The following is a 24,192-nucleotide window of genomic DNA, read 5'->3' as shown; positions in this document are numbered from 1 at the left end:
CTTGTGCCATGTTATAAAATCCCATCATGAGCCCACTGCAGTGAGGCCAACGTGTCTTTATGAGGAGGAAAAGACGAATATTCAGATGAAATTATCCCCGGTATCCTCTTTTGCTCTCGCCACAAATTGGTTGAAGCGAGGTGGGAAATGAGATACCCGATGCTGCAGACACGTCTCCTCTGTGACCGTGACAAAGGCATAAATCTGGTGAAGGTAGTGCCAGAAGCAGTGATGAGTTTTGGAGGAGACCCATTACGAATATCCCAGTCATAACAGATAATGTGAAATTCTAACATCAGGTATGCTTTGCTTGCTTTCTTTGTTTTCAACGATGTGGACACAGGATAGTTTTTAAATCATTTTCCACCTACGGAGAAAGAGGATGTAGCTTAAATTGCACCTTGAGATATTTTTCATTGCCGTTCGTGTAGAAAAGATGTCATGCCGTCATTGCACTTTAAGTTGTGTTCATTTTTTTGACATTTTCCGGTGAATTGTCATTTTAGTCAATGGACAAAAGGGTTTTAGAAAACAAAAGGACGACAATTTGTTTTCTTTCTTTGTATTTGCTGATCTGAAAAATTATCCAATACAGTAACTCAAAAATGTGATAGGATCCAAATGGTCTTTTTTTCCATCCATTTCACCCCTCCTAGACAGCGTATCGAAGAAAAAGAAACCATTTTAAGTTCCCATCACACCCTCCTAAAAGCGCTCAGCTCACATAAAATTTGTCTTGTGTCAAGTCTTCATAACAACCCAGATGTTTGGAGACATATAGTCAACTTTAAATTTACAATGCTAACTATGCATTTGTCGAAAAAACTGACTGCCAAGTCTGGAGTTGGGGATGGGACTTTTTGCCATGATCTGGTACATAGCCCTAATTTAAAACCAAACATCTACTCCTCCACAAATAATAAACTTTATACCAAAGCAACATTAAGTGCAGTCACCTTTGGCTGACCTCCCCTCTTCCTCAGCCTCTCAAGGTATGTACTGCCCCCACTACCCCCAAAATTCACGCACACAAACTACATGTTGCGCTGCATGTTCCTTCCTCTTTCCTTACAACTTTGTTTTATCTGCGCATCAGCAGAAGTTGCAGCGGCGCTGTGGAAAATTCAGGTTCCCTTCTGCTAACTTCAACCTTGTAGCAATAGTTGTTGAGACAGCGAATGCTCCCGGGGTGTCTTCCGAAAAGACCCATTTTTATTTTGTGTCTTACTTGAATATGTGTCAATAGTGTGTTCTAGTGCCAGAGATTTCAGTTTAAACTCTCTTAGCTGAGAGTGAGATTTTTTTTCTTCTTCACCTTTTGACCATTCTTGCACTGCGATGACTGTGCTTTCGCAGTCATCTTGCAAGGATGGCCTCGCCCAAGGAGAGTTGCGAGAGCGCTGAACTTTCTCAATTTGTTGAGAATCTCTCTTAAAGTGGTATTCAGGTATTTAGAGAGTTTACATGCTTTTTCTTGCAACCGTACATGACAGAATTATTCCAGGATTCAGCTTCTTTCCCTTTGGGCTTGTACCATTTGGGGTCAACACCGCACATCTTTTAAAAATAATAATAATAATAATTATTATTATTATTCTATAGCAAAGCCCATCTAAACCATCCTTCTAACACCAACTGCCTTCATGTCTTTTACTGTATCACCACATCAGCTGTCTTGCCTGGCAGCTCAATCCTCATCATCCTTCCAACAATATACTCACCATGTCTCCTCTGAATTTGTCCAAATCATCTTAGTCTACTCTCTAACTCTGTCTCATCTAACCTTGGCTGTCCCTTCTCATGAGCTGACTTCTAATCCGATCCAACCTGGTCACTCCTAAAAAGAATCTCAACATCTTTATCCATCCGCCTCTAGCAGTTCACTCGGCTTCCTGTTGTCTCTTTGGTGTCAAATTCTCTAAGCTGTACATCAATGACTGACCTGTCCCTTCATCCCAGCAGAGTCTCTTGTGTCATAGATCACACCGACGCTTTCTTCCACCAGTTGCATCCCGCTTGGATCTGCTTCTTTATTTCCTTACGTCACTCACCGTTGCTCTGGACTTACGCCCGGAAGTGCAATTCAATATCGCGAGCCAGAATACACGCACATTGGCTCTGGCTGCAAATTGTGTACTTACTGTTCAATGCTTGGAGAAAGGTAGAGTTTGGGGAAGACTTGAGTAGCCTCAGCATCCTCAAAGCTCACAGAGAGAAGAGCCACATCTTCTCCAGGGTCCAATGCTGTGTCCTAGGCATAGAAAAATAAAATATAAGGGAACTTTTGAATAACCTGGATTGATACTGGACTTCTGTGTGGTAACCGAGACATTATGCAGTTACACTTTTTTAATTTCAACAGTTCCCAGGTGTCTTCATGAAATGTTTCTGAAATTACGAAAATACTTGAAGAATCAAGAATTACAGCATACTTAAAATCCCTGGCTAAAATTATTTGTTTTTTTTTTGGTGCCAGTTCTGTCTCGTGAAAATGAAACACTGCTCAGCACGCCATCCCTCAGTACGCGGGCCAATGACGTAGGGTTTTTTATTACCATGCAGTTGGGAGGGTTTGATAAGAAAAAAAAGTGTTCAAAAAGATTTTCACTTAGAGATAGCACTTCATCATCAAGCCACCAAATTACTCTGGTCGTTTCTGTCATGGATCATGCATGTGATGCAGGCAGAGGAGCTTTTGGCAAACTCAAATACTGCCACTGATTGTTAGTGTGCAAACAAAAAAGTGATAGTGAAAGGTTCTGATGTCTTTGACATCAAGTAATCGCAATTACACGTTGTCCGGTTGACCCAAATGTGCGAGACCACTTTTGTATGACCTCATAATATGAATAAAAAAGATGTGGCTGATGTACTATAAAGAATAAAAATAAAAAGCTTCTTTCTCGACTCAGTGAGGTGGGGGGGGACTGGGGGGGACGGAGAGAATTCAACAAATACAGACAATAATGTCATTGACAAACAATTCTTCAAGTCCGAAAATATCATTGCTGCAGGAGGGAGAAGAGGAAAGACACCAGAAGAAACATCTGTTTTGCTTCACGCTACATTAGTTTCAACATCTGCAACATGAGGCTGAGCTGATGACTCGGAGCACCAATCAAGTCATGTGTGAGATGCTTACAGAGGCCACCCGGAGCTGCGTGCAAAAGTCTTCATCTGCCTCTCAGAGGTTCGACTTTCTCCTTGAGTGATATATTTCCTAGAGCATGGCCACTTCTCAGGCGCTGTCATTAGTGCAATTTCACATCAAATATTATGGGCTCTCTCCCTCCCTTGTCAAAGGCTCTGCAGTGATAATCAAATGTCTTACAGATGGTTTGAACTCATCCATTTGTTATAATTGCTGCTGTTCGCCATGGTGAGGGGAAATCTAACCACCATACATGATGGATGGAGGCACAGTTCAACCAGTTTGTCGCAAAGGGGCTTCCAATGTGATCAGACCCGTGAGTAATTGGTCAGATTTTGGTCTGCTGATCAGAAAAAAAACCCGAACTCATTTTGAACTTGAGGAAAAATATACTTGACGATTGATTGGCGGAAGAAAAAAAAATTATTTAGTGAAAAAGTATGATGTGAAGTCGATTCGGAAGAAGGCGGACGGAAAATGTAAATCCTGAAAAAAGGTCAGCATAACAGACAGCCTTCAGGACCACAATAATCATTAATGAAAACACTTTAAAAAATTAACAAAGTATTATTAACCATTAGAATTATATAACCAAAGTTGTGTTGTGGTTTTTTTTCGCAACATAGACTTCCACCAAGGCAGATAAATCACGTTTGTTTGTCCATCCGTTAGTTTACCATGTCAAAATGCCTGCTGTAAATATGGCCTTTAAAGAGTTGTAGTGGTCAAAGCAAGCAAAAAAGTAGCGGCCAAAGGTTTTTTTTTCCCTCTGTAAAATATACCCTTTTACTTGACGAAAAGAGTCCGCCTTGTCGCAGGAAATACATTTGGGGCAACCCCCCCCCCCCCCAAAAAAAAACCAACAAAAACATAGGGAGTAGAAAAGCGGCAGTGAAAGATGGCAGGGTATGTGGCATCCAAAAGTGTCGCCTGATGAAATCAGCTCACATCAATATAGTCTGCATCAGTAAACAAGGGCTGCTCTGTGTCTCACAGCAGCGCCGGCGGCTTCTGCCGCTGACGATATGGGACAGATAGGAACAGGCATGAAGATATGGGGCTGCTGTGGTCTGTGTGGTTTGGGAGAAGATTATTTTGCTCCAGTTTGTAGCTGTCAAGTCTTGTTCTTGTCTTTTAAGGTGATTTAAGAGAGGCTTATTTTTCTACTGGGACAGGGAACACAGATGGATGAGAACTAACAGGAAGGTGAGAGGGCCAGAGAAAGAACATGGGCCAGCCTTCTTGGGACTATCACACAATCCGGTCAGAAGAAGGAAACTGCTGGGGGGAGAGCCTTTTCATGGAATGATTCAGACTCATCTCGTTCCAACAGAGAGCAAAGAGCTGCCACAAGTTATATTGCGTGAGTGCTGTACACAAGCAAAAAAAAAATACCCTTGATTCTTTCTATTCCTTTCTAATGTATCGTGTATGGAAGCAAAACTTGCCCACACACAATCAAAAAGAATCACACTGGTTTTGTCACATTTTCTCCCTTCAAGTGCACACGCTTGTTGCTCATCCTGGCGTGTGCGCCTTGGCCACCTGGAAGCAGTATAGGACAAACATAGGGATATACAATGCTATGCTGGAGAATCAGCTCCTGTCTCACTTTTCAGTATGACAGTGAGGTTCATCGCTCTTCACAGAAGATAAAAAATATATGCACGTGAGTATTGTTATATTGGCTGCATGTATTGTTGCACCATTTGTGTTCAGCTATTCATTGCTTAAAGGCTGACAATACTTGCCACATAGATGCTAGTTGTTAGCCAATGTGGCACGGGTGTTTCTCATTGTATGCTAGTGGGGACTACATGGTTGTTTTAAATACATAATTGCGTAATTCTTTGTATTTTTGGTATAATATTTACATCCATGCTCCTCTTGCAGTGCTGCAAATTAATCTAGTGACTAGCAACTCTTTGGCACGTCATCCCTGTATATGTATTTGAGGATAAAAAGCAAACTAACGCAAGACACAGCAATTATCATAATATTGAATGTTTGATTTGTAAAAGTCAGCAGACAATGAGGGTTGACTCTAAAGCCGAGAAACTTTTAAATAACAATGCCATTGACTTTTGGAGAGAAGTCAGAGTTATTAATTACTGTAGAATAACGTTCTGCTGATGTAACACCTGAATCGAATAATATAGTTGTGGCAACAGCATTATGGCACCCTGTGGATCTGTGTTCTGATGGTCCGATCTGATCCACTGGAACAGTATCGAGTCCGATACAGGCCAAAACAGTTGCGTTGGTATCGATCGTTATTTCTTTTTTTATTCATGTCATACATACTCAAATTCACTTTGCACGACATGCACAAATGAGATGTTGCCATAATTGCATATTTTTTCGTCTCGTGAGCAGTTGTTTTATAGTGAACATGGTGTTTGTCGATCTTAGGATCAAGCAAATTCCAAAAACATTATTAACAAATTTTGGAGGAAAAAAACAATAGTCTAGGTCTAGTATCGAAATCGGCTGATCCTCGAGGCTGCAGTGTTGGAATCGGTATAAGGTATCAAAAAGTGGTATCAAGCCATCCCTTGTTCTGCGTAAACTGTACAAAGCGAATCATGTTAAGTTCAATAATGTGAACAATAATGACTCTGACAATCATGTCAGATCAAGTGTATGAGGACAAGACATGAACCACAAGAAAGCAAGACATCACATAAAACAAAACTAAATACAAATCTAAACAAATACACGGATCAAGTCATTTTCTGCTATAACCATCAAAATTGAAACAAATAAAGGCTTGAAATAAACATTCTCAAGGGTGTCATAACAAGACATAGTTAGATTATTTAAACACACAATTTGGCAAAATATGTACAACCAATATGCCACTTATTCCCATTTCCATTTGTTAGTATTTTGCAAATATTGAGCGGAGAGGAGAGTGCGCCAAGAGACGATGTCAGATGAGTGCGTCTCTCGGCCACAAGACACTCGGCTGACTGTCAACAAAAGTGATCATTGACAGACTGCTGATCAAGCTTTCGTGGTTTGGAACAACTGTGGTCACAATTTTGTCAGCAATCACCGCATAGCGAGCCGCATAGCGAGCCGCCATGAAAAGGAGACAACAAGAAGATCGTTTATGTGTTGCTCTCCGTCTGTAAAGGAACATAGGGGCGTTGCCGCGGTTATGTTTGCTTCTTTTATTAATTCCAGAAATATTTCAATTTACTTTTATCATTAGTTATACCTTACTTTATCGTCTACTGTCATTTTCTCACTATAATACCGATGTGTGACGTGAAATGTGGTAGCCAGTCCTGTCATTATTTTTTCACAAAACCCGTTTCCGAAACTTGCATTTTCTTTTTGGATAATTTTGGTCTATTTTCTGAATTTCTAGCATTTATTTTTGCAATTCTTGAAAATTTGAATACAAATAGGTGAATGGAAATGCACTGACAGAGATATTAAAACAACCCCCGCCCCAAAAAAATGCATAACAGGTGTCCTTTGAGTCCTATGAACCAAATATACAGGAGGACAGCAGCTGATTACTAATGTAAAATGTTAGCAAACAAACCAAAAAAAAAAAAGGTTCAACTCCACAGGCACAAGCTTAATGAAGGCAGACTTTTCTTTGGAAAGTAATGAGGAGTGAGCACCCGGTCAGCGGATTGCGAGGAAAAAAATAAGGTGTCCTTCAGGGGAGACGTTAAAGAAGTATTTACTACCTGCCCTAAGAGAATGTGACTCAACTACTCAAGGGCTAGATTTAAGAAAGTGGTGGGTGAATAATGCGCCGCACTCTGCGGACATCAAGGTTAGAGGGTGCCTCCCGGTCAACCCCTTCACGGCCGCCACCCCACGTCTTCCATCCCCCGTTACTCTTTCGGACACATGGCTACACATACACAAAGGCAGAGTTCTCTTTCCTCTGCGTCCGTCCTTGTGTCTCCTGATGCCCTGGCCTCTGGCATCTCCTCTGTGTCTCAAGTGACAGGCTGGAGATGTGACAGCTGTCCTTATGCCAGACCAAGCCTGGCCAAAGTCAAAACACACAAAAACACATTCATCCGCACAGGCAACACAGCCGCTCGACTGCAGGCCTGGAACGGAGGAGGTAAAGGGACTATCCGCCTTCTTCGCCCAACTTTAAATGTCATGCCTGATGTAATGGGCTGGCTTGACTGACAGCACAATTGTGCAAGGACATCTCCAGCTCCTAGGCCAGCTCTGAGTACACCCAGTAAAGTATGTGAATGACATTCTTTATCATGAGAAATTGCCAATGTGAAAATTCCAACATGAAATCATAAAAGGAAGGAGTAAACTGTTTCTGGATATAAAATGTGATATTTACAAAAATGATTAAAGTGAAGCTGTGTATATTCACAACTGCCCGAGATTTGATCAAAACAGAGTATCATTTCTGCGTATGTAACATTCCCATTTTTTTTCAGGAACAAGTAACCACATACTTTTGTAAATAATGTAAAACAAACGACTGTTACGAGGCAAATTTAGAACTGGAAACATTAATGTACAGTATCATGTCACAGTCATTTGAAAGTGAAAATTGCAAGTGAATTTCAATGTTTAGTCTGACTCGTCTGGAATGTCTGTCCCTAAATGAGGACATGCTGTTCTGTGTCCCGGTAAATAATGGTTTCTCATTATTTGGAAGTAATGCGTACTGAGTGCACATCTGCTGTTCATGTTCCTCCTCTAAACATGCAACAACAGGAAGCAAGGTAAAACCATATTTCTAACAAATCAAGGGATGCCATAATTCTCAATCAAAGGTAGAATTCATTCATATTCCATCATTACGTCTGCTTCCACTTTTACCTGTTTTGGATCAGAGGCAAGCAGAAGACTTTGGACAAGAAGCAGGGTACACATTGGACTGGCTGCAAGTCCCAATCACTAGGCACACACAACCATTCAAGTGAACTGAAAACACATGGGTGCTGAATACAGATAATTATGAGATAAGACTTTCAAGTGAGCAAAAGAACCGAAACAGACAAGCCTAAAATACAAAAACGTAAATTGACTAATCTTTCGTCCTGTACTTCATAATAATAATTTATATTTTTTTAAAAGCAAAAGAAGAAAAAAACCCACATTTAAAACCCTGGAGAACACACGGGGTCAAATTTGGCCCCTATAAATTCTGCTCCTCAAATGCTGCCTTTAAATCCCAAAGGGTCAAATTTGGCCCTAATCCTAAATTAGGATTAAAGCATTGAATATTTGAAAAAACATATTTTGGTCTTCAGTGAACATATAGCAGTCGTTTAATGGATAATTCATCATTTTCCAAAGAATAAAAAGGTTCTTGGGTTCTCCAGGTTTAAGTCATACTGGAGAAAAGTCACATTTTTGGGGTGAAATTTTATTCACAAAAACTGAGACCAAAAACTTGCCCTCTGAAATCCCTCTTTCCTAATTGTGGGTTGCATTCGGAAATACCCTTCGTGCAGTGCTTCACTCAGACAGTTCAGAAACTCATGTGTTGTTCAAATGTACCATTCATTTATTGAGAGTGCTCTACAGAAGAACTGTCAAAAAGTACAAGCAAAGAACTTTTTGGTAAATTTCATGATGGTTTTCCTCCGTTTTGCTCATGAGTAGTTTTCATTTTCTGTGGTAGCCTCGAGACTACAGGTGTCAAACTCAAAAGGCCTGGGGGCCATATCTGGCCCGCCACACCAATTTATGTGGCCCACGAAAGCAGATCAATTATGTCAACGTCCATGATCCTTTCAAAAATTTCTACCAACATTTTTTAATTCTCACATGTTCCAAGCATTTCCTTGTTACCAAACCCCTCATTACAATAACCTAAACAATCGTTGAATGCACCATTATTATTTACTTCTTTATGTGGATTTTCACAGTCCTAACGGCCCTCCTAGTGACACGGGAACTAAAATGTGGCCCGCGACAAAATTGAGTTTGACACCCTTGCTCTAGACTTTTCTTCCTGAAAGCCTCAGCAGATTGTTTGAACTTCATTCCTGCCCTTTTGGATGTTACATTGTCACGAAGAGGTTTCTGGGCCGTCAATAAAAAAAGGTGTCAAGCCAAACCCTTCATTGATTCTTTTGGCGATTAAAGAAATGTGTTGACTGCAATTAATATAATTGAAATACATGGTGGAAAAACATCATGGCTGTTCTTTTTTTTTTAAGCCATGGTTTGCGGACATAGTCACATCTCAGCTTCTGCAGGCATACTGACATGCCACATTCGCTTGTGTTCGACAATGGAGACAGAATGTTACAGCATGTTAAATAATACACGTCGGACCTAGCCTTTGTTTGTGTCAGCCCTTTGGCGGTTTGACATAGATACATAGACTTCTCCCCTATCATCAAGGTCAAGGTGGGAGCTGCCAAAACGGCCCATTCCTTGACATGAAATGTTTTAGATTGAGAAAGAAAGTTGCGCACACGACTATTAATGATGTGGTGGTGCTGCTCTGGCGGGGCGGGGGTGCACTCCAGGGGCCATAACAATCCTGCACCCTCGACCTCAAAGTACAAAACATGCCTGGGCAAGCACAAATCATCATAACCCAAATGGCACGCATATGCAAGAGTACCCAACGTCCTCATCTGAAGTATTTATCCGCCTTTTCCTCTGCCTGTCTCCCTTTCTCCCAAGCACTCATTTTGAACAAACCCTCATCTCATAGTTTGACTTTACACTGTGGTGTGACAAGTTTGGTGGATGATTAACCATGCTGGCTCATAGCTGTAGTCAATGCCAAGGATTAAATCTGTCATGAAAACAATGTGCAGTGGATTAGAGAACACACATGCACCACCTCAACGCCACGGTGTGGACCTCAACACACCTTAACACTCAAGTCCCAAGTTGTGTTTGAGGAGTGTGCTGACAAAAAAAAAAAAAATGTGTATGTTGCGGTTCTTCGTTTGATGGCATGTGTAATTACAAAGGGTGTGTCACAAGAACATAAAAAAAGTTAAAGTAGACTGAAGAGCTGCCCAGTAATCAGTTGGTGACAAAAACAGGTTTGTTGTTAAAAATTTTGTCGTAACTACGACATCACTTTGGAATAAAAAGGTTCTCTTTTTCCTTAAAAAAATGCTTTTTGGGGGAAGGAGGGATAGCAAAGCAATTCATTTTGCAGTGAAATGGTCAGGGGAAAAAAATACATTCAAGTGTTTTAATTTTCAAGTTGGCCATCAATCGTTTTAGTAGGTCCGAGTAACCTATAATAGAGAAGCCCTAATGTACTCCCCCGCCCCAACACGTACTATGACATGATCTTTTTATGATGTTTGGAAAAACAAAAATTCCTTTCAACTGAACCTGTTGCATAATCTTACGATACAATCCATGGGATATAATTCTTGGCTGTACATCTCGTAATTTAAAGCACAAATGCCGTGTCTTATCTTGCAAAAAAATAAATAAATACAGATGATTATGTTCCGTTTATAGCAGTAAATTTAACTGTTTGTCAAATACACCATTGATGGAGATGAGAACCCAGACAAAATCCAACTTCTTTGGAACAAGTACAATATGACTAATGGATGTGTCTTTGATATATGTGCAAGCAGATCATATTTCACTGAAACAAGTCATACGAGTGACTGTGGCCAAGTGCCACGAATAATGGTGTCAGTGTTAGCATGTTGTGGCCTTTGTTGTCTGTGCATTTTGCAAAGAGTGGAATGTTGGAGCTTCTGGCCACAAAGGGTGAGTCAAGTATGATCACTTGTATGTGGAACATGACATGAATTATGTGATTCAGGGTGTGAATGATTGGCTGCCGCATGTTCATTCTCATTACAGTTGCTATAAGTTGCATCTGATCACTATTGTTGGCATCTTTTTATCCCGATTCTCAAGATGATTTATGAGCAATTGTGCCTTGATGTCACATTGAACAGATCTCGAAAAAAGCCAATGCAGCTCATGACAGACATTAAGCTGAAAACGTGAGATTTCAAATGAAGACAGTGGTGCAATGGTTTGGTTATTGTGGTATTTCTCTAGACAATAATTGTAATTACATTAATCATGGTTCGCTGACAGTGTTGCGGGCCTTTTTGTCCCACTGCACTGTTAATGAGAGGGTTTTTTATTTTTTGGGCCCAATGGTAACTCTTGTCCCCTATTAGGGGGAAATGGCACTTAGTGGCCATGGCGGCGGTGATGGTCCTAAACCGTGGATTCTAAAAACTCGATGACATTACGAATAATTAGGCTCAAGACATAAATGGCGGCACTCATGACCATCTTTCTGAGCAATCGCAAATGTATTTCATTTTAGAAAAAATAACTTTTTTAATACCTGAGGTAAATAAATATATGTTCTAAATAATGTAAATTTTCTGCGATTGGCTTGCAACCAATTCGGGGTGTCCCCCGCCTACTGCCAGGAGACAGCTGGGATAGGGTCCCGCACCCCCTGCAACCCTAGTGAGGATAAAGCGGTTCGGACGATGAATGAAGGAATGATGTAAATTCTGGTGATGCCTTCGATGAGGCCACTTAGTTGTGGTGTTTATTGTGTCGCTACTATATTTGACATATGGTTTACAGAGCAGAAATTGTGGCAATAATAAGTGAGGAGGTGTGAGAAAGTAATTTAATTCCTTCAGGATCACAATAAAAAAAAAAGAAAAGAAACCAAAGTCAGATTAAAATAACAGAAGCAGGCAATCAAATCGCATCTCAGAATGACACCATGACCTCAACTTTATATAATGACACAGGTACAAATCACGACACACAATCCTGCCCGTTCTATCTAAAAGTGTAGCCCAAATATGTGATTGATGTTGTTGATGTGGCAGAATATTACTGATTGGAGATGGGAAGACTAGAGAAAGCGGAAGGACAGATATTCCAGAGATAAAGGTAAACCAGATGACCCTAAGGTAGAAAAGACAACAGAGCATTCGGAAGATGAACATTTGAAGGTGTTAGAGAAAAACAACATGCAATGTACAACTTGGTATACAGCGAGGGCGGAAAGTAGGCCAGATGGAAGTAATTCCATGGAGGCGTGGGGATGTGCGTTTGTGTGTATGTGTGTGTGTGTGGGGGGGGGGGGGGTAGAATGGTGTTGGGGACGGAGGAAGAAGAGCAGGAAAGGCAGGGGGTGGGGGGGCGTGAGGGGGAGAATGGATGCGCTCCTGAGAATACACTCCTGCTCTGCAGGGGTTTCAAGCTCAAGCAGGTAGGTGGGAATGTTCATGTGGAGAAATAGCGTGGGTGGCTTAAGGGGTGTGGGGGTGACAGTGGATCGAAATCCTCAAGGAAGACAGGAGTAGGGTGTGACCTTTGCTTTGAGAGAATCACGTTGGGGTCACTAGTTATGAGAGAGATGATTTGAACTCCGTGGCTCCTTCCGTATGGCTGTTTTTATCAATATAAACACACAAAAAAAGAAAAAAAACTCAGTCACAAATGCAGAAGCTCCTACCATATTGCGTATGCTACATTGTCCACTATCACATAATCCAGATTGAAAAGAAGCCACTCCGCAAAGCAGTATTGGGTGAAACAGCCTCATAAATTCTAGTTTTCTTGAAACGTAGGCCTTGAAAGTGAATTTTCAATCATGGTCTGAACCTTCGGCCGCACATAGAGCTGACCTAATCAGAAGCGATAGTAGCTGAACCAAATCTAACTGACCCAAAAAATATAAAAATGAACCCACAAAGGACTGGAAGCAGCTCGGCAAAGACATACACAATGAAATTAAGACAAAAAACTGTTGTCAATAGATTATTTCCACTTCATTCAAGTTGTAAATGTAGGTCTGTGTTTCTGATAGTGTTTGCACCTACAGAGACACCCCCAAGGGAACGTCGTTGATTGAAATATTTGACCTCTTTTTAATTTCTTTTTTTTTTTGCATAGTTTCTACAATTAAATTTCCTAAATCCTCAAACAAATGTAAATAGCACACAAAGATACCCTCTGTAAAGTTTTTAAGTGGTGAATTTATTTATTCAGCGAAAATTTTATATATATCTTCCTAACCGCTTGATCCTCACTAGGGTCGCGGGGGGTGCTGGAGCCTATCCCAGCTGTCTCCGGGCAGTAGGCGGGGGACACCCTGAATCAGTTGCCAGCCAATCGCAGGGCACACAGATACGAACAACCATTCGCACTCACACTCACACCTAGGGACAATTTAGAGTGTTCAATCAGCCTGCCATGCATATTTTTGGAATGTGGGAGGAAACCGGAGCACCCGGAGAAAACCCACGCAGGCCCGGGGAGAACATGCAAACGCCACACAGGGAGGTCGGAGCTGGAATCGAACCCGGTACCTCTGCACTGTGAAGCCCACGTGCTAACCACTGGACTACCGGGCCGTATATATATATATATATATATATATATATATATATATATATATATATATATATATATATATATATAATAAAAAATCCTCGTCTCACCCCCCCTCGTGTGGTGTCCCTCATTCTGCTTGGGTCCTCTACCAGAGGCCAGGAAGCTTGAGGGTTCTGCGCAGTATCCTTGCTGTTCCCAGCACTGCACATTTCTGGACTGAGATGTCTGATGTTGTTCCCGGGATCTGTTGCAACCACTCATCTAGTTTGGGGGTCACTGCCCCGAGTGCTCCGACCACCACAGGCACGACTGTCACCTTTACCTTCCAGGCTCTCTCCAGCTCCTCTCTGAGCCCTTGGTATTTCTCGAGTTTCTCATGTTCCTTCTTCCTGATGTTTCCATCACTTGGGACCGCTACATCCACTACAACGGCTTTCCTCTGCCCTTTATCTATGATCACGATATCTGGTTGGTTCGCCATTACCATCTTGTCAGTCTGGATCTGGAAGTCCCACAGGATCTTTGCTCTGTCATTCTCCACCACCTTCGGAGGTGTTTCCCATTTTGACCTAGGGGTTTCCAGTCCATACTCCGCACAGATGTCGGGGTAGACTATGCCAGCCACCTGGTTATGGCGTTCCATGTAGGCTTTCCCTACCAGCATCTTACACCCTGCAGTTATGTGTTGGATCGTCTCAGGTGCCTCTTTGCACAACCTACACCTTGGGTCTTGTCTGGTGTGGTATATCTGGGCCTCGATGGCTCTGGTGCTCAAGGCCTGCTCCTGAGCAGCCAGGATGAGTGCCTCTGTGCTGTCCTTCAGGCCAGCCCTCTCTAGCCACTGATAGGACTTCTTGAGATCAGCCACTTCAGTTATGGTCCGGTGGTACATCCCGTGTAGGGGCTTGTCCTCCCATGATGGTCCCTCTTCCAGCGCCTCATCTTCTGTTCCCCATTGTCTGAGACATTCTCTGAGTACGTCATCCGTTGGAGCCTTCTCCTTGATGTATTCATGGAGCTTGGATGTTTCATCCTGGACAGTGGCTCTCACACTCACTAGTCCCCGGCCTCCTTCCTTTCGGCTTGCGTACAGTCTCAGGGGGCTGGATTTGGGATGGAACCCTCCATGCATGGTTAGGAGCTTTCGGGTCTTAACGTCCGTGGTCTGAATCTCTTCCTTTGGCCACCTTATTATTCCTGCAGGGTATCTGATCACTGGCAGGGCATAGCTGTTTATTGCCCGGGTCTTATTCTTGCCATTGAGCTGGCTTCTTAGGACTTGCCTCACTCGCAGGAGGTATTTGGCTGTAGCCGCTTTCCTTGTTGCCAGTTCGAGGTTGTCATTGGCTTGTGGTATACCAAGGTACTTGTAGCTGTCCTCAATGTCTGCTATTGTTCCTTCAGGGAGTGAGACCCCTTCAGTGCGGACTACCCTTCCTCTCTTAGTCACCATCCGACTACATTTCTCAAGCCCGAATGACATCCCGATGTCGCTGCTGTAGATCCTGGTTGTGTGGATCAGGGAATCTATGTCCCTTTCGCTCTTAGCATACAGCTTTATGTCATCCATGTAGAGGAGGTGACTGATTGTAGCTCCATTTCTGAGGCGGTATCCATAGCCTGTCTTGGTGATTACTTGGCTTTGGGGGTTCAGTCCTATGCAGAACAGCAGTGGGGAGAGTGCATCACCTTGGTATATGCCACATTTGATGGACACTTGGGTAAGTGGCTTGCCATTGGCTTCAAGTGTGGTTTTCCACATCCTCATCGAGTTCGCAACGAAGGCTCTTAGGGTCCTGTTCACCTTATACAACTCCAAGCATTCAGTGATCCATGTATGTGGCATCGAGTCATAGGCTTTCTTGTAATCAATCCAAGCTGTGCACAGGTTGGTAAGTCGGGACCTGCAGTCTTGTGCGACTGTTCTGTCAACCAGGAGCTGATGTTTGGCTCCTCTGGTATCTCTACCAATGCCCTTCTGTGCTTCGTTCATGTATTGATCCATGTGTCCACTTATCTTAGCCGCAATGATGCCTGACATGAGCTTCCATGTTGTGGAGAGACAGGTTATTGGCCGATAGTTGGATGGGGCTGCACCCTTCGAGGGATCCTTCATGATCAGGATCGTTCGCCCTTTGGTTAGCCATTCTGGGTGAGTCCTATCCCTCAGCAGCTGGTTCATTTGTACTGCTAGGCGCTCATGGAGTGCTGTGAGTTTCTTTAGCCAGTAAGTGTGGACCATGTCCGGGCCTGGTGCTGTCCAGTTCTTCATATCTGAGACTCTTTCCTGTATGTCTGCCACTGTTATGGTAACCGGGTTCTGTTCAGGGAGGTTGCTGTGCTCCTCCTCTCAGGGTCACCAGCCATTGTGCACTGCTGTTATGTGCAACCTCCTTCTCCCATATGCCTTTCCAGTACCTTTCAGTTTCTAGTCTTGGTGGGTCAGCTCGGTTGTTAGGACCCTGCCACTGAGCGTACACTTTCGCCGGTTGTGTTGCGAACAGCCTGTTTATTCGTCTGGCCTCATTCTCTTTCGTGTACCGCTTTAGGCGACTGGACAAGGCTTGGAGCCTTTGTTTGGCAGTTTCGAGTGCTTCAGGTATGGTCATCTGGATGTACCTCTCGGGTATCGGCCTTTTCATCACACCTCTCTGGGCCTCCGTCAATTGACTCACATCTTTCCGGGCCGCCTTGATCTTAGCCTCCAACCGTCTTTTCCATGGTGGGTAACGTATCTCATGGCTTCCATGGTTGCTCTTATAGCCCAGAGTCTCCAGGATCACTGATGCTGAAGCGTATATCAGCTCATTGGTTTCTGTGATCGTTACGGTAGGGATCGCCCTCAGTGCTGCATTCACACTTTCTATGAGACTTTCAGATGGTACTTCACATAGCCGTTGTAATCGGTTTCTAGGTTGCCCAGCTTTCATTCTCGCCGTGATCTTTGCTTTCAGGTCAGTTGCTGCCTCGCTCAGCATTTCATTCATTGGGGCTGGCCATTGTGGGTTTCGAAGTAACCATTTAGCCCACATTCTCTGCATGTAACCCCTCTGACTAGGGTAGCTTGAGTAGTAGCATTCCAACAGAGCCATGTTATCGCATCTCGCCCATCTCCGCTTTGTTCCAGTAGCCCATTTTTCATCAAAGTGCTCTGGTTCCCCAGCACCTGACGCAGACCTTGTTTGGCCGGGCGACGTCTGAGCCGGCATGTCATTCGTTTTATTGTCTCTCATCATTGTATGAGGTAGGCATGAGCGTGAAGGATCTTGCCCAAGGACCCACACTGGATGGTGTTATGTGCTCATTTTTGCCCCAAGCGGGATTCGAACCACCGTCTCCCGTATGCCAAACCGCCTTACCAACTGAGCTATCCAGCCGCTCATATATATATATACACACACACACACACACACACACACACACACACACACGCACACACACTCACACACGCACGCACACACACACACACACACACACACACACACACACACACACACACACTTCTATTTGGGTGTCTTCCTGCAGCTCTTCATCTTATTGAATTGACTGTTAATTGTATAGGGACCAGAGTGTGTTAAATGTTGCCCACTCGGCATCCATTGTAGCTTGGTCATCCTGGACCCTCCCCCCCCCTGAAAGATGCTGCTCTTTCTCAAGGTTGTGTTTGACTTTTTCCTTGCCTTCCTGTGGGGTTAAGGTCAGAGGATGTTGTTAATGTTTGTCAACTGTGTACGTGAGGCCCGTTGAGACGTTTTTTGTGATTAAAGACTATAGAAATAAATTTGACTTACAATCAAAATATAGTTACGACACAGTGTAGTGTTAGCGCACAGGTGTTAAAGGATAAAAGAGCCTTCACTTTTGTTCAGATACTTTTTCAGGTTTTGTCAACTTATGGCTGTATTTGCCTCATTGAGCTGGTAGGGCGCCTCTCGACCCTGTGACTGTAACAGCAATGGTGAAAGACAGTTGAAGACAAGACATGACGAAGACGAGACATGACGTCATATTGTTTATTCAACTGTGGGTTTATTCATACCATTTCAGCTGCAAACATTTGCTCTGGCACTTTGGTAACGGAATAAAATGTTCGATGGCTGACTTTCAGCGCACCTGCTGCACACTCATACTCTCCTCACTTGCATTCTCTCGCGCCACTCATGTGCACGTCACACCAGATGTAAATCGCATACTACCCAATATTCTGGGAACACTTTGTGTCACTGCCCTTATTCTTCGCCGCTGATATGAATAGCAGCGATAGGGGTAAGCCTCAAGATGCATTAGATAGATGCATCTGATAGCTTCCACTGCTCATGAATCAGTGGCGCATTACGCCACAGTATAAATATCCATAAGATATGTTACAGCCGCAACATGGCAGCGTTCAATGATTTTCTAGAATAATAATAATACATTTATAAGCGCCTTTCAAAACACTTAAGGACATAGAGAACATATGGACAAGTGATCCTACAGAAACTAATGAAACAAGAAAAACTCATAAAACAATGTTTAAATACCAATTTTTATGAGAAATGACAAGAGCATATTTCTCAGATAAATACATCGCAGATCTGTTGTAGATTTTTTTTCCCCGACTCATAATTTGTTCCCCTCACAGCGTCTGCTGTGATGCAGAGTTTGGATCGGTCTATCGTGGTGAAGAGGGAGCTGAGCCAAAAGGCGAAGCTCTCAATTTACTGGTCGATCTCTGTTCTAACCCTCACCTATGGTCACGAGCTAGGGGTCCTGAACGAAAGAACGAGATCCCGGATACAAGCGGCTGAAATGGGTTTTCTCCACAGGGTGTCTGGGATCTCCCTTAGAGATAAAGTGAGAAGCTCGGTCATCCGGGAGGGGCTCAAAGTTGAGCCGCTCCTCCTCCCCAAGTGGCTGGGGAGAGGGACATATCAGCTGTTGCCCCTATGACCTGACTCCGGATAAGCAATAGAAGATGGATGGGTGGATAGATGGATAATTTTATCATAATACACATTGTAGAAGTTGGACCTTTTTTAGTCGTGAGTCAAAAAGGAGGAAAAAAGCTCATATTTGGTTTGAATTCCAAATTTTAAAACCATAGAGGGCTTTCAAATTAATAGATGGGTAGCATGGGAGAGCCTTTCTCTTTTCCATCAGGTAGTTGCTACACACACAAAAAAAAATGCATGGTAGGTTAATTCCATCCATCCATTTTCTGATCTGCTTTTATCCTCACAAGGGTCACAGAGCATGCTGGAGCCTATCCCATCTGTCTTCGGGTTAATTGACAATTTGAAATTGTTCCTAGGTGTCCATGAGTGGTTGTTTGTATACACTATACAATATGTGCCTTGTGACATTTTTACAGAGTACACTATAATGAAAAAAGAGTGGGAAAAAATATGGTCTATAAAGTGGTGATGAAATCGCTGGGTTTGCCAAGAATGTTTTGTTCCTGCGCCATTTAAGCAGTTCTTTTCAGGGAGGTCTTGAAAATTAGTCATGTGCGTTAATGATTATCTATATAAACCATGATTAATTTTACACGCCAATGCGCAGGTGTCCTTTGATTTAAGAAAGATCATAGAGTACTAGGACAAGATGATAGCATGTTAACATTAAGCAACTTCAGACAGACAGCCATTAAGTTTTCCCATTTTGAGAGTTTTTCTCGGAAGGCTACAACGGTGGGCTACCAGATGCTAAACCACCTGGCAATGGCCACAGCGGGACACAAAAACATGTTGGGCTTATGAAATTCACTCAAGGATGCTGACGATTTGAAGCTCTGACAAGGAGACTGAAATATCAACAAGAAATGCAGTCAAACTGAAGCACAGATTTCCACCAAGGCCAAGAACTCATTCTTCAAAACTACTGAAACGACTAACTGACTTATCTGTAATATTTTGTGAGAACGAAATCTCCTGGTGTGATCCTCTATCTTCCCTTTTTGAACGACAAGATGTAATGAGATTTCTCTTGGGTCACATTGCAAACTGTCTGCTAGTTTTGCATAATCCTGTAGACCAGGGGTGTCCAAACTTTTTGCCAAGGGGGCCAGATTTTATGTGGTAAAATGTCGGGGGGCCGACCTTGGCTGACATTCTTTACATTGAAGAACAATATTGTTCAACAAATTTTAGTAAGCCAGTCTGTTTCACATTTCCATTTTTATTTTAATTTCAACAATCTTAAGAATTTCTTTTGGTTCATTTGAAACAGGTAAATCACATGCAACTGCTTATTCACTGGACTTTTTCTTAAACAGAAGTCTCCTGAGTGCAAATTGATTGATTTGAAACATAAAATGTATCACCGTGACTTTTCAATAGTCACAAAACCTTTGACTCGAACAACAGGGAAATGAACAAGCAATACACATATCCACAACTGCAAGGATCATTTGAAATATGACATATCAGTCAATATAAACACGGAGTGATGTCTTGTTAACTCGTGAGTGATGCCCTCTAGTGTCTAAATGCTATTACTCATTTAGTGAATGCTATGACTCATTTAGCCACTAGAGGGAAGCAGTACTCTATGAAACATCACTCACCAGTCTACGAGACCTCAGTCAATGCAACACGTGTTCCATTGCGCCCAACCTGCGGGCCAGACGGCACTGATTTTATGACGGGGGCCGAGGGCCGGATGAAATTCGACCGCGGGCCGGATTTGGCCCGCGGGCCGGACTTTGGACATGCCTGCTGTAGACAGACAAAAAAAGACAGGGAAAGAGACTACTTGCCAGAGGTAACAATTGCAGATTTAAGGTATCAGACAAAACTTTCGGAAAGGCATCACACTTCAAAACTCGGCATGGAAACCTCAAAGACAACTTTTGAAGGGAGAAATGAACAAACTAGAGCAATCAAATCAATGTTTTCCATTCATAAACCGATCCACCAACATTCTCTTCGGAATGGAAACCACATGACAAACGTATTGAGAGAGACGTGAACACACTTGGGAAATACGTAATTCCATTATCTGAACAGCTTACCCAAACATATTCGTCACATTCATAAAGTTACAGTAGTATTTGTATTTTCCATGCATACCATCCATCCATCTATTCATCCATGCATCCATCCATCTATCCAACTATTCATCTTCTACCTGGTTTATCTTATTGTGGGCTTCAGAGAGCAAACACCCTATCTCACTTTGGGTGAAACCATACAGTTGAGTTTTTTTCATCTGCGGTAACCAAGTACTGGGTTATTGAATGTTTTACCTATGGTTTATCTTTCAACAAATTGTCATCTCTAAGCTGCCAGCAGTCCAAAGTAGCATGATTTTTTGGGGGAAAGTGGAATATGTGCTTGTGAACTGAGCTGCAGCGTTTGCAGGCTGTTAGCTCAACTTCATGTTACTGATAATTGGTACTTCATTCGCACTGAAACTGTTACTAGTTGTTTTAAATTGATACTGTTCATTATTTTGTCTGGAACTGATTTGAACTTTTTGTTCTTGACTTAATGGTGAGGGTACAAATATTTTGCATGGCATTTTTAACAATGATTCTATTGTTAATATATTTTTTGAGTGATCACTTTTTTTTTTACACTTCTTAAAGGGTTGTCAACCAGGTCATAAAATTTCATTGTATTTAATTTGATAAATAGTGGATTTGTGGGTTCCGTATATTTTGATCTACTAATAATTCGAATTGCTTTACTAGCAAGCACTTAGTTACTAGCAAGAACGTTATAATAGTGTTGACTGGTGCCTTGCTACCTTGCAAGTTATAATGAACCTATCGAGTTGCCAATTAGCTGTTTATTAGTTATATAAAATTAACAAAGTTATATTAATCTCAAAAGGTTAACCTGTCACCTCTGACAACAGCACCTGCCATGGGTCACTTAGTCCAGTGGTTTCCAACCCTTGGGCCGCGGACTGGCACCGGTCCATGGGTCATTTGGTACCGGACCGCACAGAAAGAACAAATAACTTACATTAGATCCACTTTATTGATTTCGGAATCTGAAAGATGTTTTATTTTGAAATAAATAAAAAAATCAGGAGTCCTACTTAAAACACGGATTTATCTCAACGGGAGATTTCCACGCACCAAGCCTGCTCTGCATAAAATAAAGCGATGGTGAGTCGTAATTTTCGTGCACTTTCTATTTGTGATGTATCTTATTTTGAAGGCACGTTTAAACATTACCATACCGACCAGAGAGTGTTGCGGCCAGATCGGACATTCTTCGTCTCATGATTCGTGTTTATTATTATGTTACGAAAATACCACAGTTTTCATGCAGGTCATATCATATTATTTTGTTGCATTTAAAGGCCGGTCCCTGAAAATACTGTCTGACATTTAACCAGTCCATGGGCCAAAAAAGGTTGGGGACCGCTGACTTAGTCCATGGTTGAATGGGTTGTAGTGTTGTGGGAACTGATTTGCAATAGTTTACCTCAACTGTTGGTTTATGAATACTTTGACAGCAAATTTGTCCTTCTACGCAAGCAAAGAGGGTTGGAGGGTTGGAGTTCAACAGTTTTCTAACGATTGGCAATGTAATACAGTTATTATTCTGAAAGATTGAACTGTAATGTATTGGAATTTTGCTCATGGGCTATGAGCTAGGTTTTGGATAAATTGCTGAACAAAAAATATGTACAATAGTCCAAAAAACAAAGATTTGCAGTTAATCGACCAACCCATCATGCCGAGTCAAATTAACTACGGTTAGGATGTTGCGATAATGACCTCATGACTGGGTTAAAAATAAACCCATTTGGGTTATTTTTGACACTTGTTTTTAGTGTGCAGCCATGATCACAGAGGCCTTTTGTCTAATCACAAATGAACCAAACTGAGGACTGATGAAACCCACATTCCCCAACTCACCGGTTCCTTCTTTTTTTAACTTCAGTTTCAGTTTGCTGTATCAGCAAATCTAAGACAAAGATGTTGCATTTCCTGCCATTTGTATCGTGCCAAAGCCACCATGGCCTACAGTTATGGCATACAGGAACGATAATCGCATTTTGAGAGGACCAATTCCTAATTTACACTCACTTACTAGTTTTGTTTCCGAGATGAGTGACATTTAAATTCATCTTGAAGCGTATACCAAGCTATAGTACATCTACCATTAAAAAGGCGCATAATTGTTTATCTGCGTGGAAGCATTGGCTGGCCTTTTCAGATTTCAGTCGTACACTGCATTAGTGAAGCCCAAACTGGCAATTACTTGACGATGTCTTTTGGGCAACTTGCCTTCCTCCTAAATGCCATGTCACAGTACTAAACAGACACGCCATCACTCTGCAACAGGATTTTCAAAAGCACCATGAAAACTAAAAATCTGCTGGATAGATTTGATTTTCCCCTGATTTTGCATCAACAGTGGTATATATTTTCAAAGGTGGCATTAACTGTAAATTTTAAATGTTTCTTAAAAAAATAATTTTCTTTTATACTTTGCAAGCTAAAAGAGTGTGTGGACCAGCAAACTTTCCCTCTACTTCAGAAAAATGAGTTAGATGCCATTCAATACTTAAAGTTACATAAAATTCTCGTGACATTTTTGCAATAATAAAAAAGCCGTCCCAAAACAATTAAAATATCCAAGATTTCAGTTTTTATGTTTTTCCCCCACTCAGAAAAAGGATTTAGATGAGTAGATTTAAGAACACACAAAAGAGTTTCCAATTTTGATGATATTCCAAAGATTATCTTTGATGAAACACTATTTTTCAGAGTAAAATCAGATACGAATGTTCCTTGACAATTAGAAACATTTCCTACATTATGAACAACCTAAATACACTTAACAGGCACTTCGCCTCCATTTGAAGGACAAAAACATATTTGTTTCGTGAATAACGATTGCAATGAACAGACTTGAGGGCTGTGGTAAACATTACACTGCAACTGCGGTGGGGAAAACAACTTTGTGTGTGTGTGTGAGTTTGTGTGTGTAGCTTCGAATGGTGAGCTGAGGCAATAAGCCACATAGGGACATTTGGGATGAACCTACAATTATTTTATAGCTCTTAAGATTCCTGAGCTCCTGAGTCACTGTTTACCATGCAAGGCCACAAATTACAACCACTTGCTTTGGGACAATTTCTTGACAGTCACGCAAAAGGAGCTAGCTTTTTTTCTTGAAGCAAGATATGTCGTGTAAATATAGGGAAACCGCTCATGTGGAGCTGTGTACGTTACGCCCCCCCCCCCCAAAAAAAAGACGAGTGGTGAATACAAAGCAGGCTGCAATGACCGACTGACGTTTAATTTAATCACAGACCAACAGATTCTTAAAGATGGGTCAAAGAGTCCTAGGTCATGAGCCACGATTTTTGTGTGTCATTTTTACATGTTATATCTCCATAAAAATGAGTGCGTGAAGATATGTTTGCGTTGAAGTATGTTTGTGCGTGTCGTTTTTGAGATATGTAGAGAATTGGGAAAGACCTGTGACCAAATAGGCCATCTTCAGCCACGACTTCTCCAAAATCTCAACTGTCAGACATAGTGGGACGATAGCCGGACAGAAAACCACAACAACGAAAGCCCCGTGAGAAGTTGAGAAAGATGTGACAATTATGTGGCAACCGGAAAGGCACGATAACTGCAGCCGCGACCAATTGGGCTTGTAGCTGATGTTTTACAAAGCCATCTTCCTAAAACATGAACAATGCAACATTCAATGCAAAAAATAAATAAATAAATACAACTGAATTACATGGTGAACCAA

The 24,192-nt window shown here is 42.0% G+C and overlaps 1 protein-coding gene across 2 annotated transcripts in view; it reads right to left on the bottom strand.

Moving 5' to 3' along the window:
• Positions 1 to 24,192, bottom strand: part of babam2 (BRISC and BRCA1 A complex member 2) — a 98,958-nt gene that overhangs the window by 35,165 nt on the left and 39,601 nt on the right. For both annotated transcript variants that reach the window (XM_052085810.1, XM_052085811.1), the window contains exon 7: positions 2,142 to 2,251. In XM_052085810.1, the coding sequence (XP_051941770.1) occupies positions 2,142 to 2,251 (110 nt within the window). The remainder of the gene's footprint in view (positions 1 to 2,141; positions 2,252 to 24,192) is intronic.

Source organism: Hippocampus zosterae, chromosome 14 (genome assembly GCF_025434085.1).
Source record: "Hippocampus zosterae strain Florida chromosome 14, ASM2543408v3, whole genome shotgun sequence".
Taxonomy (NCBI): domain Eukaryota; kingdom Metazoa; phylum Chordata; class Actinopteri; order Syngnathiformes; family Syngnathidae; genus Hippocampus; species Hippocampus zosterae.
This window is presented reverse-complemented; position numbering and strand designations above follow the sequence as displayed.